Source organism: Silurus meridionalis, chromosome 28 (genome assembly GCF_014805685.1).
Source record: "Silurus meridionalis isolate SWU-2019-XX chromosome 28, ASM1480568v1, whole genome shotgun sequence".
Classification (NCBI taxonomy): Eukaryota; Metazoa; Chordata; class Actinopteri; order Siluriformes; family Siluridae; genus Silurus; species Silurus meridionalis.
The window spans coordinates 3,451,619-3,467,036 of NC_060911.1; the positions used below are offsets into that span (position 1 = coordinate 3,451,619).

General features: G+C 42.3%; 3 protein-coding genes across 3 annotated transcripts; all 3 read right to left on the reverse strand.

Moving 5' to 3' along the window:
• Positions 1-10: 10 nt before the first annotated feature.
• On the reverse strand, positions 11-7,813 carry LOC124381302 (zinc finger and BTB domain-containing protein 5). The gene is made up of 3 exons (XM_046842810.1): positions 7,167-7,813; positions 5,106-6,188; positions 11-3,587 (listed from the first exon to the last, which is right to left on the reverse strand). The coding sequence occupies exons 2-3, from the start codon at positions 6,183-6,185 to the stop codon at positions 2,691-2,693; spliced, it is 1,977 nt and encodes a 658-aa protein (XP_046698766.1). The 5' UTR covers positions 6,186-6,188; positions 7,167-7,813; the 3' UTR covers positions 11-2,690.
• A 557-nt stretch (positions 7,814-8,370) lies between these two features.
• On the reverse strand, positions 8,371-12,655 carry mettl14 (methyltransferase 14, N6-adenosine-methyltransferase subun). Its single transcript, XM_046843083.1, has 11 exons — positions 12,493-12,655; positions 11,656-11,744; positions 11,400-11,487; positions 11,250-11,327; positions 10,963-11,050; positions 10,377-10,467; positions 10,108-10,249; positions 9,928-10,020; positions 9,620-9,736; positions 9,323-9,533; positions 8,371-9,167 (listed from the first exon to the last, which is right to left on the reverse strand). Exons 1-11 carry the CDS (start codon positions 12,556-12,558, stop codon positions 8,875-8,877), a joined length of 1,356 nt encoding a protein of 451 aa, XP_046699039.1. The 5' UTR covers positions 12,559-12,655; the 3' UTR covers positions 8,371-8,874.
• Positions 12,656-13,008: 353 nt separating this feature from the next.
• On the reverse strand, positions 13,009-14,917 carry LOC124381313. The gene is made up of 3 exons (XM_046842825.1): positions 14,809-14,917; positions 14,410-14,556; positions 13,009-13,811 (listed from the first exon to the last, which is right to left on the reverse strand). The coding sequence occupies exons 1-3, from the start codon at positions 14,828-14,830 to the stop codon at positions 13,150-13,152; spliced, it is 831 nt and encodes a 276-aa protein (XP_046698781.1). The 5' UTR covers positions 14,831-14,917; the 3' UTR covers positions 13,009-13,149.
• Positions 14,918-15,418: the final 501 nt, after the last annotated feature.

Consider the following 15,418-nt stretch of genomic DNA (forward strand, 5'->3'; position numbering starts at 1 on the left):
GGAGAGAAGATGTCAGTGGGCTGTTTAATAGTTTAGGGTGTTTTGGAGAAGGGAAGTTTGGAGACTTATTTCAGGTGAAAGGAATTCTGAGCCAACATGGCAACCATTCCATTCTTCAACACCATGCAATTCCATCTGGACTGTGACTCATAGGAACCGACATCACCGTACAACAAGAAGCTGAGCCGAAGTGTACGTCTGAGCTCTGTAAGAGTTTTAGAACAAACAGTCGTCTGGAGTGATATCAATCATGGTCTGCCCAGTCACAGCACCTAAATCCTATTGAACTGCTCTGGGATGAACTGGATCACAAAGTCAGAAAGAAATCTCCAACTAGTGAAGCTTTACAGGAGGAATTGCAAAAGTATTTCAGCGAAATGTTTGGAGACACTAATGGCTTCCTGATGCTGAAAGTGTTTCTCTCGAAAAGCGTAAGAGACTAGGTGTCTCATTCGTCCTACATAAGAAAAATAAACTGGGAACGGAAGACAAACAAACAAATAAATAAAATGAAACGAGAAAGAAAGAAAACAAAAGAAAACAAAAAAAATGAATAAACAAGTTAATTAAAATCAGTATATAAAAATGTGAGAGAATAAAAAGGATAGATAATAGATAAGCTGAGCAATGGAAATAAAACCAAAATAAAATTAAAAGTGAGAAATATAAAGAACATTACAGAAACAAAAGAACATAAAAAAACTTAGACAGAAAAAAAAATCCAATGTGGAGAGAAGGAAAGGAATGTGAGAAGAAAGATACAGAGAAAAGGCTGGATGAACTGGATGTGTGTGGGAGGTGTTTTAATTCTACATCTTACATCGGTTCCTTGAATTAAACCTGCATGTGATGGACGTAACAGTAAGTGCACAAAAACTAAACAGAGCATTTTTTACGCCGTTTCTTGTCAGTCACGTCGCAGCTGAAGCCTGAGGAGGTGGAACCTCCATCGACTTGCACACTGCTCAATCCTTCACATCATATAAGACACGAACACAGATCCATTACACACATGAGTCACGTGAAACAAACTGCACTTTCTTTTACACGAGAACACAAACGTTTCACACATCTTTCGATCCTTCGCAAAAATGTCATTAAAGCCACAACGTCTGAAGGTGCAAAGATGGAAAATATACACTGTGGCAGATGTTCTGTGAAGGACATGAAGAAAACGAAGTGACGCTTCACTATCGGCTACACAATCGATTACAGTACGGCGCACGGCTCTCTGAACGACCGGACAATGGCGTTCAGAAGTCACGTGACCACAACACGGTTCACGACTAAAAGAGAACAAACAACAAGCCTCAGTCTGACTGAGTTGAGGAGAGAAGAACAGGACTACTTGGGTTTGAAGAAGCTAAAGGTGCATTTACTTTTGAGCCTTTTTTTTGAGGTCCAGGGTTTTTAACACTTATAATGTTTCCCTCCACATGTTTTACAAAGTGGAAGAAGTGGAAAAGAGAGAGGGAGGGATAGAAAAGGGGAGAAAGAAAGATGCTTTATATATGTCACATGTACTTTGCAGCACAGTGAAATTCTTTGCCCTGATACCGTGCCCCTGGTGCACATAGAGTTAAGGGCCTTGCTCAAGGGCCACACATATGGCAGCATTTAAATACTGGGGCTTGAACCCCTGACCTTCTGTTCAGTAACCCAGAGCCTTAACCTCCAAGTTACCACTTCCCCAGAGTGATGGAGAAAAGGATGTGAGGAAAAAAAGAAAAAAAAAGAGAAACAAAGAAAGAGAGTGGAAAGGAGATGGAAGAAAGAAGGGAGGATGAAATGGAGAGAGTGTGAGAGAAAAGAAGGAGGGAGGATGTGATAAAGGAAGGAAAGGATGAGGGAAGTAAAGAATGGAAATGAGAGAAAAGGGAAAGGAGGGAGGAAAAATGGAAGGTCGAAAGGAAAGAGCAGAAATTGCAGAAGAAATAAAGGAGAGAGGAAAAAGTGAAGGAAGGAAGAGTGATGAAAGAAATCAAAGAGAAAGAAGAGGGAAAACAACAAAGAAAAGGAAAAGGGGGGAGGAAGGAAAGAAAGAAGGAGGACATGAGGGAGAAAAAGGAGGTCATTAACTTTTACGTTGCTGAACATTTGAATGGTAGTGTGGTGAGGTTCCTCAGTTCCAGCGTGGTTCTGTAGAGTCCACACTTCTGAATGAAGACTCGCTCCTATTCACTAGAAACTGCTGAGGGGACGACGGTGTGCAGCTGCTAAACGCAAGAACAGAAACCGGATGTGCTTCGTAGTCATTCTGCATCGTTACCTGTAAAGTACATCCTAATGTTCAATAAATAAAACTTTATAATCATGTGATATAAAAGCTGGAGGTAAAACACATGGATGTTTACGCTCCACACAGTATAATTGTTCATCCACCGCATGTTTTCGGCTTCCACCAATCCACTGCGGTGGGAAAATGTTCTGACCCTCACTGTTCTTCCTGTGTGGAGTTGTTTTTTTTTTTTTTTTTATCTTTCACTTCGAATGTACCGTGTTTCAAATAAACGTGAATTTCATCGTGAAATGAAGATCAGAAAAGCTCACAGTAGAGCGCACGCGTTGCCACTCCTTCGTAAATTCAACATCGATGTAAGAAATTAGGCTTTAAAGCCGCCTCCGGTACGAATCACATGTATGATAGCAGTAATATATTATTTATTTTGCGCTGAATGTCCAGTGTGGATCTAAAGCAGTCCAGCTGTCATGGAGCTGGTCTGCCACCGGAGGCAGGTGGTTTTCGAGTGTTTGTACAGGTGACTGGATTGGCTGAATCGCTTGCCGCACTTCAGGCAAGCGTAAGGCTTCTCGCCTGTGTGGACTCTGATGTGTTTCTTGCAGTCCGTTAAGGTCAGAAAAGTCTTACAGCAGATCTTACAGGCGTATTTGCGTGCTCCCTCCACCACCAGGACGTTGTGCTCCGAGAGCGCTTTCTTGCATTTGGAGAGCACGTCTGCCGACGCGCGGGTCAGCTGGGGCAGCGGATTCAAGTTGCTTCCTCGTTGCGTAGAAGCGTCAAAACTAGCGTCGCTGCCGATCAGCGATGAGGAGGAAGAGGAAGCGGCGTCCTGCATCGAAGCGGCTCCTGGGATGCACTTAGGTGCGATCCGTCGGTAAGGAGGAAACCTGTACGTGCTGGCACGAAAGATATTCCTCTGAAACTCTAACGCCAGCTGCTCGGAGGAGGACGACGCGATCCCGTCCAGCATCGGCTGAAGCAGCAGTGTGTCGGCTCGCATGTTGGAAAACTCCTGCGCCTCCCCTGCGAGGAGGTTCTGAGACGCAGGGAGGTGCATAGAAGAAGAGGAGTCTGAGCCGAACAGGAAACGGGACGGCTCGTGGTCCAGTGCGCACTCCCCTGTCGCCGGGTTTGAGCTGGAGAGACGGTCGAAGTTCATGGCGCTCAGGAGACCTGATCCTCTTTCTCTGCGGTCTACACCTCCTCCGCTATCACCCGCTCGTTCTCCTTCCATGACCGGCCCTTTGATTTCTGAGATCAGGATGTCGGAGCTGGGCTGAGGGTCACTGAAGCTGTGCTCGCTGCCTTCGGGGCTCAGTTCCAGCTTCTCTCGTACGGCCTCCACCTGCAGTCAAAACACACAAAACGCTGATCACTCAGAGTAAACCTGAAAGAATATCAACGTGCAGAAGAAGAAGTAAATGAGAAGAAATGATCCGTGAGAGTTCAAATGGAATCCAACCCCGTGTTACATTTCATCAGGATATTCATATTATTATTATAAGAGCTGCAGGTTTGGAGATGCTCTGACCCAGTCGTCTAGACGTCACAATTCAGCACTTGTAAAACTCAAATAAAATCCTCACGCTTTCCCATTTTTTCTGCTTCCTACACGTCAACTTTGAGGATAAAATTTTCACTTGCTGCCAAATATATCGCACACACTAACATGATGAAGAGTGATATTCAATTCACCACTTATAATGTTATAATGTCACAATGTTATGCCTGATCGCTTTATTCGTATTGCATATAGAAAATAGAAAAATGGCTCTGACTTGGTCCGAACCCTGAAACACAATGTAAAAAATCAAGAAAGGGTTTGATTTCCATGTCAATCACATTAAACCTTGTGTATTTATATGCATATTTTTCCTAAACGCTGATAAATCAAATAACAGGCGCTCCTAGAGCATGTGTGGTATCGCGAACAAATTTTTTTTCCTGTTAGTAAACGAAATGTGTCTTTGGGCCGGTCTCTAGGAAGTGCATGCCTGACCATACTTCCTTTGTTGCAAATGAGAGATACCATACGTCTGTACTGTCAGTATCAGAGAGAGTGTGAGGTTCATTACACCTTGAAGATCGGAGTGCCTCGCTGTTCCAACATGACCTGAGGGTTTCTGTGATGCGTTCAACCTTAGCAGTGAAATCTACTCTAGAAGACCTGAGCTTGTTTTTCCAGAGCTGAAAGAAGGGCCTGTCCCAGTGACTTGTGTGATGGTCTGGGAAACCCACTGCTTGATGTTTGCTCAATTGTGGCTAAAACAATGAGCAAAAAAATAGAGATGTGAAGCTGCTAAAACAAACACGACAGGGGAAAAAAGAATCAGCATTGCTGAAGATGACTAAAACGGCATGTGCGATTTTCTCACACGGTGCAAATCACATCACATGTCTGTCGATAGCTACGAGTCAAAGTGAAACAGATGTGCGGATGCCTTTTGGTGATCCGACAACGGATGTCAAAAATGGCTCTACGAAGCAGTGATTATTTCCTTTACAGTGGGGTTCGGCTGCATGATCAGACGACGAGGTAATTCCTTCTTCACAAATACAGCTGAACCATGAAAAGGATTTTTTTTATTTGCAGTTTTGAACTTGACTAGTCCTGGTTTTGTTGCTGTCAACATATCGCATCCTATTTTAGGAACTTAGGCTGTAAAAGATGCTTGAGAGCGGACTGTAAAAGTTGCCAAATCTTTAAATACAGAGCAGTTCATTTGTGCTGCATTTGTCCATTATGTTTAGTGCCTGCTTCGGTCTTACAATTACAACAGGCCTGTTAGCACCAGTAACTTGTTTACAGTGATCAGTTGCAGATATTCCCTCAGACACTCAGTATGTTCGACTTAACACTTACCTGGTCACTGCCCTCAGCCTGAGACATGACATCGCTGGTCTCGTCTGCCGGTTCAGGTGAGCTGATGGGCTCCCTCTTCACCGCCACCTGCATGCGTGGCGCTTCTTCCTCACCTCCGCCTTTCACTTGTACGCCGTCGCCATCTGGATATTCCTCCTTGTGCACCAGCAGGTGAGGCTCCACCCTGCTCCCTCTGCCGCCATCCGATTGGCTAGGGAGCTGTGCATCGTCTTGTGCCACCGCCCGTCTGTACTCGTCCCTCTCGTCAGATGCAATTACCACTACCTCCCGTTTGGAATCCTCATCCAAGGTTTTGCTGTGCGAATCTGGGGAGAGAAGCTCCTCCCCTCTAGCTCCTTCCTCCCCACAATCTTCAACCATACCCTGGGCTTGTGTCGGGAGGCGTGGCCTCTGTCGTGAACTCTCAGTCTCAGGGCGGATCAGAAAAAACGTCTGCTTGCGCTTCTGCAAGCGGCGCTGCGGGTAGAAAGAGTCCCTCTGGTCCAACAATCCACCTCCCGTGACCGAGCCCTTCCCTCGGCATGCTGCACTCGCTTCCACCTCCGCCTCTTCGTTAAGGGCCGAGCTGACTACGCTTAACCCGAGCTGCTGCAAGAGGAACGAGCGCTGGAGGCGTGAGTTAGAACCAGTGTTCAGCTGCTGCTGCTCGACACGCTGAGCCCCGTGCTCACCCAGAGGCGACTTGGGCAGAGTCCGAGTGTTTAGATAATGCTTGCATGCCTTCACTACGGTATTGAAATGCAAATGAGAGGCAGCCAGCAGCACGTCCATCACGTTGCTCTCTCCCAGGGTCAGCGTGGACGTGTACATCATGTCCATGAGCACCGAAAACGCCTCGGCCGTCACCACTTCGGAGTCCAGACGGATCACGCTCACGCTACCGTCACCCTCGGAGACGCTGAAGAGTGCGCGAAAGTGTGTGCTGCACGCAGCCAGGACGGCACGGTGAGCTTTAAAATGCCGGCTGCCTACCACAATCACGCAGTCGCACAGCTGCCCGTGGACACGCTGATAGTTCAGCTGCTGGAAGATCTGCTCAAAGTGTCCCGGGAAGTCCATGATCTAGAAGGAAAAATAAAGAAGGAAATCTGTCAGTTCCCAATGACTTCAACTGGTATCCCGGAGTCCTCCACTTATACTACAGTGACCAATCCACCTCTTAATACCTTTATTATGATGCCACAGCTATAGAAACCATCAATATTATAGAGAAATGCAGTATAACAGAGCGCTGCATCATTTTGAACTGTTTTGCCGACCTTTCCTTACGATGTCCAGCTTTTCTTGAAAAGTCTGTCTTGTAAATGTCCTTGTAAGTGTATATCTGACCAAATTAATGTCTTCTCCTCTGTCAGCCATTTGGAAATAAATGAAATTAGAAATTCACATGAATATAAAAGCTTGCGCAGTTTTGTTACAGATGTGGTTTGCGAGCTTTGACTAGTGCGCTCTATGACCATCCAAGCAAAGGACGTGAAAACACAGGTTATTGTACGCCTGCTAGGTGGCTCCAGTGTTACCAACTTGAAATCTGATTGGTTAAAACCACTGCTATAATTGTCATTCATTTTTCTCCAGGCATAAAATACTTGACCATCTATCTATCTAGCTATATAGGATTCGCACAAAAGAAATCATGAACAAATGTTTATATATTAAACACATGGACTAAAAAACAAAACATAGAGAAGTATTTTACTATATAGTAGTGTCATATAGACATTCACGCCCATTATTAGCTTCCTCTCCATATCTAAATAAAACAAAATCAGCACAAATACCACTTATTATTGACTCCTGTCCTAAATTTAAATTCCAATACAATTATTCCTGCACATCGTAAAAAAATTATATTTGATTAGCTAATTAGCATGCTAGCTAAGGTGTCTAATGACATTAGGTTACCTAGCAACCTATGCTACAACACAGGCTCTGTAGATTGCTTGCTAATCTCGTTGTCCTAATCTAAGTAGCTAGAAATATATATTATGTTATGTTTTTTTCCACGAAATAAGTCTGTGTGTGGAGCAACATGCGTACCTGTCCAGTGCACACAATAAGCGCAGGGTGTAGCTCGGATTAGCTCGCTAGCTAGCCGACATAAGGTAGCCTTACGACTAGTGCAGTTGTTGAAGCTTAATAAAACATATCGACAAAATAATTTACTTAAAATCCTTTTTCTATTTTGTGTCTCATGTCATGACACCGCCAAAACGCCCAATAACCACACAACGTTTGTCCCACTGTGCGCTAAGAGTTAGCCAGCTAGCTATCAGACACCTATCATTAGCCATTGAGTCGGCTCCCTGAAATGGATCTTTTTTGTTGAGCCGACTCGCATGTTACATATAGAGTGGAGTGAATCGATTGTTGAGTCGTTTTCTTTAGTTGAAAATTAAGCTTCGACTTTGTGTTAATAATTTTACAATACATTGTCAATTACACTAAAATACAAACACCAATTTTAATCCGAAATGTTTTTTGTGGTAGTCAAATGACAGACAGGCAAAAAAAAAAATAATTCTTTTTACAACTTTATGGAGTCGGCTCATTTTGGTGAGCCGAGCAATTATTTATGACTCAGTTGTAATCAGGACTATACTCCTAGGTGCTTATTCAAGCATCAAATGATATTTTTAAGACAAAACCCCTTTTTGTCCATTTTTAACAGCCCCTGTAACTTTTATTTAATGAAATCTATATACCTGACTGCTTTAAATAAACTGTTTCCATGATCAGGAGTCATTGTTAGCACTTCAACAGGAAAACTAGGAGAGGTTTTGTCCGGTTACATGGAATCTGAAAAATTAGATTCCTGTTCTTGGTCGACAGGAGTAGAACAGTAGTTTTCAGCTGTAGAGAGTGGTTGCAATACACAGGTAGATTAGTGGTTAAAGCTGTAGCCTTTTGAGCTGAAGGCTGTTCATTCAAATCCCAGCCACATTAAACTGCCATTCCTGGGCCCCTGAGCAAGGCCCTTAACCTCAGAGCTACTTAGTTGTATGAATGAGATAATCTTAGTTGCTCTAGATAAGGGCATCAACCATAAAATGTACAGCCTCCCTTTTTTTCTCAATGCTCTCTTGACAAAGTGTTTTATGTTAACATGTCTCAGCACATGTTTCGCACCATTCTGTGTTACTTCTAGAGTCCTGTGTTTGAAATCCCAGGTGATGATCCTGGATTTTATGCACTGTACTGGGTGCAGATGCTTTCTGTCCACATTAGAGCAAACGTACACACATTTTAAAAAGTCGGTTTTATTTCTTGTGAAAATGGATAGAAGAGAAAGCAAATTTTCAGGGTATGAAGCCAATTTTCTTCGCATCACAGTTTAACATAAACACATCAAAAACAACGAGGTTTATGAAACACTGAGAGTCTGCGATGCAGATGATAAGTTTTAGAGATGAAAAGAAGGACAACCAACGAATAAAAAAAAAAAAAAAAACGAATTATATATATAAAAAAAAAAAAAAACGGTAAAAATCTAACACCTGACGTTCAAACAGAAGAAATCTAACAGCATCAGTGCACATTTGAACGCGGTCCTTATATTGCCAATTAAAACCAAACGTGAACATATAAAATAAGCTGTATGCCATACTTACTGTATGATCTGGGTCCAAAAATTTAAAAAGAACAAAATCGGAAAATTGACGCAGCCAAACATCATGCTGGTCTTTTTTAAAAAATAGATCAGTTCTAGGTCACCATTTCTATAGAACAAAAAAAGCAAAAGAAAAGTTTATCGGGGAGGAAACCCGCGGTGAGGCGTGCCACGCCCCCGAAAACCGCCACGGTCTCCGCGAAAGTTGGGTCGGTTCCTGTCACGCCCACGTTCACCTCGTCCCCCTGCCGCTCCACCTCGCCCCCCTCGTGGGGCCCCCCGGCACCCCTCGGGCTTGGGAGGCGGAGATTTGGGGCGGAGCCTTTCAATGTCCTCTGTACAGCCAGAGAGGTGGGAATTGTTGAAGTAGGTGGAGTAGGTTTCGGCGTTGAAGTTGCTGTTGGTCAGCGTTGGTCCAACGGTTAACCATCCTGGAAATCACACAGACCAGAGGGAAGAAAAAACTAAATCATCACACATTTTCTTACTAAATTAGAAGTGATAACTGTTTCTGTTTGGATAGAAAAAAGTGTGTGTGTGTGAGTGAGTGAGTGAGTGAGAGACCGAGTGAGTGAGAGAGAGAGACCTGGCCTGATGGTACTGTCTCGGCCGAACAGATGAAGGCGTCTGAGTCCGAGGCAGAAGTGCTCGATGATGTGGAAAATCTCCACAGGCTTCTCGATGTTGCCCATCTCAGGCTCCTCTGTGATGATCAGATCGATGTCCACGTTGGCGTGGATGAAGTCGCCGTCTGTGCTACGCCGCACCGTGCCCTTAATACCCATCAGGCAGTGCTCCTGAAACGCACAAAAACAAACGCACTCAAAAAGTCTGCATAATTTCACCAACCGAACGCACTTACTTCGATTTTCATCGTTCTTACCTTGGTCCTCTGAAACACTGCTTTGGGGTCAAGCGTTTTGGTCTTTCCAGGGTTGTTCTTGTTGGTCTTGATCCAGCAGATATCCTCAGATCTCCTGAACCCCCATTTCCTCAAACACTGTGCAACAAACACACTCTTTACTAATTAACCATTACCCAATATGAACAGCTCCAGAAATTGGGCAGGATTTAATTAAGTTTGTCTGCAGAGTAGAGAATGTTACACAATAATAAAAATACAAGCGGTGAGCGATTGTAGTAATTGTACACTTTCCAGCCGATACATCAACGAATGACAACATTCATTACCATCCTGCCAAGATCGAGTCCCTCCCCCGAGCCACACCAGAGAAAGACAAAAGAACGCAGTGCTGAGATCTCGTCAATCTGCAGCTTCATGATCTAGAAGGACAGACAGACATGCACAGTGTTCAGTCTTCAGATCTCAGCTGTAATCAGGGTCTTAACAGTTAAACCCTGAACACTTACATCATCCCAGGTCCAGAAACGCTCGCTGGCAATAATGCCGGACTCTCTGTAATACTCCTCTAATGGAGGCTCCACCAGGATCACGTCAAATTTACCCTTCAGTTCCCGCAGATCTAAGTTCTCCAGGTCGGCCTGCAGATACCTGCCATCCAAAAACACACACAAAAAATAAATACACCATACAATATCACACAGCTTGTTTCAGAAAACAAACCAATGTTAACAGAAATGTAAATCGTCTAATTTAAAGAACAGAATCCTGTGTGTACATCGGTGGAGTGTTTGTAGCGGAGATGAGCTCGTCTTTCAGCCGGATGAGCTCTCGGAGTTTGGGGTACTCCTCAAATCGGTCGGCCAATCCTGTCACACAAGACGCCAAAAATAATAAATAAGTATTTATCAAAAAGATTTCACATATTCCTTTCAAATTCCATACACACATACATACACATTATAATTCCATACACACATACATACACATACACACATATATATATATATATATATATATATATATACACATATATATATATATATATATATATATATATATATATATATATATATATATATATATATATATATACACACACACACACACACACACACATCAATTCAATTATATTTTATATATATATATATATATATATATATATATATATATATATATATATATATATATATATATATATATATATATATAAACCCCTGCAAATCACAAATATGTAGAGAGAAAAAAAATGAAGAAGTGGCCAAATATTTTTTCACAGCGCTGTACATAAAACAAACACGACTGTAATTGTATCACGTCCTGATATGCACTTCGGCAGTAGAAAAGACACCTCTTTCCCTCACCTACGTCCCTGATGAAGTTCTGTGGCCGATGTCCCGTGTCCACAAAATGCTGGCAGTAGTCATTATGAGGGTTCAGACTCTGTGTTCCCTGATAACAACAGCATGAGAATAATTACATACTCGATGTTAAAAAAAAAGAATGTATTAAAACAAACATATACTAAGGATCTATTGATTAGAGACAAACCAACAAAACAAAAACACAGTACAACAGCATGAACAATTTAGACAAATTATTTACTGGTGCAAAATAGTGCAAATGTATATCAGTGAAAATCGAACCGCACCTTTAGGAACGTACTGGAGTCCTTGTACACCTCTTCATATGGGCCGCTCTCCTCCTGCTGCTGAGGCTCTGTGTCCTCCTAGAACACACCAGTCATGTTACCCCGCTTTCATAAATCAGGATTATTAGGTCTAAAATCGGCGTAACTCACCGTCTGCTCCTCCACGTCCTCATCGGCGTCCTCGCCCTCGTTCTGGCTTTTCCTTTTGCAGCCGGACACTGACGTGTCGAACGACGACCTGCAGAAACACGAAGCCGAGAAATGATCAATATAAATGTATAACTGGATCTCTGATGGGTTCGGGCTTCATTATTTAATCTTTTCTATATCAGCCACACATCAGAAAAGGACTAAGACTCATCTAATACTGATGCAAACATCTAATTTATGCATGATTCATAAACACCTGCATGTCTCTCTGGTCTCCTCAATCTCTTTTTGCTCCTGTTTGCTGTTGAGAACAGCGCCGATGGTGTCTGCACTTTCTGCTCCAAGCTGCAAAGACCAAGCAAATGGCATAAAAGTGCAAGGTTACTATTATTTCTTGCACTGTGTACATACTGCCTTAAACTTCCCACCAACAGTTTGCTTTCACCTGCACATTGGTTTGTACAAACTCCACAGCTGTTGCTGTTGTTATCGTGAAAACCGTCCTGTTCTCATCTCAGGATTCCCAACTTACAATCTGCTCATACTTAACATTCTTTCAATACACTCATTTATCCTTACCCTTCTACACCTGTATACTGATTTAAGATCACACTATCATGGTCAATGTGCCCCCCTGAGACTTTAAGCTTCTTGCAAGGTTTCTTCCTCATGATACGCTATAAACTTATTTTACTATTAAGGCAATGCATTAAGTACATTTTTCATTCTTTGCTGTAAAAAACTAACTCCTAAATTATTCGTTTTTTTTTTTACTTTGATATGCAGAACATTTAATAAAATAAAATCATTATAAGTCACTCTGGATGTGCCACATGTCATAAATGTACATAATACAATTACGAGTAAATTTTGTTATAAAAGAAATAAATAATATTACGTGTAGTGTCTTTGTGTATACACTTTTACAGGATTTCTCGAACACAATTTCGTGATGTCTGTGGAAGTGTTTGCAGACGTTTGGTACACAAAAAAATACCGCTATGAGGAAGAAGAGGAAGAAAGGAAGAAAGGAACAAAAGGGAAGGAGGAGGAAACTTCCCGCCTGAATGTTTGGTATTTGTCAGATCTGTACCTGTTGTGCGAGAAGCTGCCGTCTTAGCTTCTGCCTCTCGCGGATCTCCTTCAGTCTGATGTCCATTTGGAGAAGAAATAAACAGCTTATTTTAACAACAAACACGCTCACGAGCCCTTTGAAAAAACCAACAAGCCTCGGTCGCGTGTGTTCGACGTCAGCGATACCGCCAGCTTCCGCTAGTCGACGACTGATGACGTAAACAAATAGCTACAGGGAGCTTTAGAAAAACAATATATATATATATATATATATTATACACACACCACATAAAATTCCCATAAAAAATATAAAATTATTATATATATATATAGAATTTGTAGACTTATGTTACAAAAGAGCAACAACACATTATAAGCTCTCAGTAACATGACAGAACAGTGTCTTGATTAAGAATAAATAAATATCAGAATAAAATATGACACTCGACTGCTTCTTTACTTCAGGTTTTCCGAATGGGGTCAAAAATGTAAATAATATGCATGCAGAATTCTGCACACACACACACACACAAAATTGGTCTAAAATAATTGTTTATTTTGTCCAGTCAGTCATATGTAACACTATACATAAATGATTAAAAAAAAAACAACATGAAAACAAGTAAGAAGGTGCAGAGTTGAATGTTTGGTTTGTATGTTGTGGTCCAACAGAAGGTCAAAGTTTGTTCAGGAATCTGTTCATTAAGGCCTCAAACCCATCTTGAGCAGATTTCATCTGAGCCAGTGTTTCCTCATGACGGCGCTGACGAGCCGCCGTGGATTCCTTTAAAAAGTCCAGAAGAGCAAAATAATGCTCGTTCGCTTTTTTCCGTTTGAGCAGATTGGGTCGAGTTGAAGTCACCTCAGAGTCTCTCTCAGCGTCCACATTCAAAGTCTTTGGTCTGCGCACCTCGACCCCTTTCACCGTGCCGACAACCGGAAACTCGACGTCATGATGCCCACCCAGGAGCTCTTCCATCTCATGAAAAAACTCGCACGTCACGTCTTCTCCACTACTCGCTCTGTTCTCGTCTTTGGCCTTCTTGTACTCTTCCTCCAGTGCGCACCATTTTCTCACCACGTGATCGGGATGGAAGACCTCCTGAAAGTGTTTGGAGAGTCGAGTAGCCATCTCCCTCCACATGTGTTTCTTGCGGCTTTTACCCGACTTGATTCGGGGGTTCATCTCCTTCAAAGCTCGGAGGAGACTTTCGCCGTCTGCCTCCAACTTCTGGCGTATCATGTCGATCAGGAAGAGGGTTTGCTCTTTGGTAAACGACTCATTTTGTGGCAGAGGCGCCTCTTCCACGATGTACACGTTCTCCTCCTGCTTGCTTACTGCAAAGAGTAAAATGACCAGAAACGTCACAACTTCGTGTTTCATTCCCTACATACATCGAGATCGTTCTGAAATTCCTACAGTGAAAAAGGTTTACATACATGATTACAATCGAGCTAAAACTCAATACAGCCAAAAGTATGTGGACACCTGATCATCACAGTCATATGTGCTTGTTACAGATCTCAGTCCAGTTTTGCTGTGATAGATAGATAGATAGATAGATAGATAGATAGATAGATAGATAGATAGATAATCTAATATCTAATAATAAACCCCAATCTTTTGTGAAAATGTTTCTCTTGATTTTGGATTGTTATTCTTTAGATTATGTGATAAGTCAACTATCAGGCACCGAAATCTGGGATTCAATATTCGGTAATCAAGGTGAGATCAGGGCTCTATGCAGGACCATGTCTTCATAGAGCTCATGTTGGTCTGTGACATGTTCGGTCCATCGTACAAAGACAATGCATGCGTGCAATGGTCAGGTTTGGTCATACTTATGGCCATTTAATTCTCAGAAGTATGTCCATTTGTTGTAGTTGTAGTGTAATGGTTTTGATCATGATGCAAGGAGTTTGGATTTAATCTCACCAGTTGTATACAAGTTCACCCTCACAGTCAGAGCTTCATCAAGGTAGTATGTGTTGGGGTCATCAGCTGACTGGTACAGAGGAGCATTACCCAGAAATGTGCTTTTATCTGGGTCCAGGATCAGAGTCAACTCAGCGCCTTCACACACTACGAGGATTAAAACACACACACACACACACACACACACACACACACACACACACACACACACACACACACACACACAGAGTCCACAGTGCCTATTGTTAGCATTAGTAACATAGTCTCCGGGTAACATTAGTGATATGAGTGATCGCTCTTATGCTGCTGTTTTACTGTACATTAATTCGCCAAATATTGCAGAATTAAACAGATAAAGGATCTGCAAAAAAATGATTTACTGCTCTATACTATACTTACTGTCCGTGGAAGGCGCCGCCATGTTGCTCTGACCTCAATCAAGTTCTTCTTCTGCGGCTGCTTTTCAGTTTATTGGTGTCTGCTTGTACCTTTACCGCCACCTACTGCACTGGAGTAGAGACGTGTATTATTATTATTATTATTATTATTATTATTATTATTATTATTATTATTGTTATTATTATTGTTGTTGTTGTTGTTGTTGTTGTTGTTGTTGTTGTTGTTGTTGTGCAGTAGTAGTAGAGAATGATAAGGAGTAAGATAAGTAGGGGAATAAAGAGCAGAAAAAAGGCTGCTATAATTACTATTAGTGGTAGTAGGAAAAAGGAAGGAAGAGGATGAAAAGGGAGAGGGGGATAAGGAAGAAGGGATGAGGAGGATCTGAAGAAGAAGTAGTGGTAGAAGGGAGAGGACGAGGGGTAGAAGGGGTAGAAGAAAGAAGGAAAGGAGGACAAAGAGGGGTAGAAAAAGTAACAGAAGGAGGTGAGAGGAGAAGGACGAGAAGTCGTAGTAAAAAAGAGGATGAAAGGAAAAGAGGAGCAGAAATATTAGTAAAAGGAGGGGGAGGATGAGGAGAAGAATTAGTTGAAGGTGATGAGAATGAAGAAGA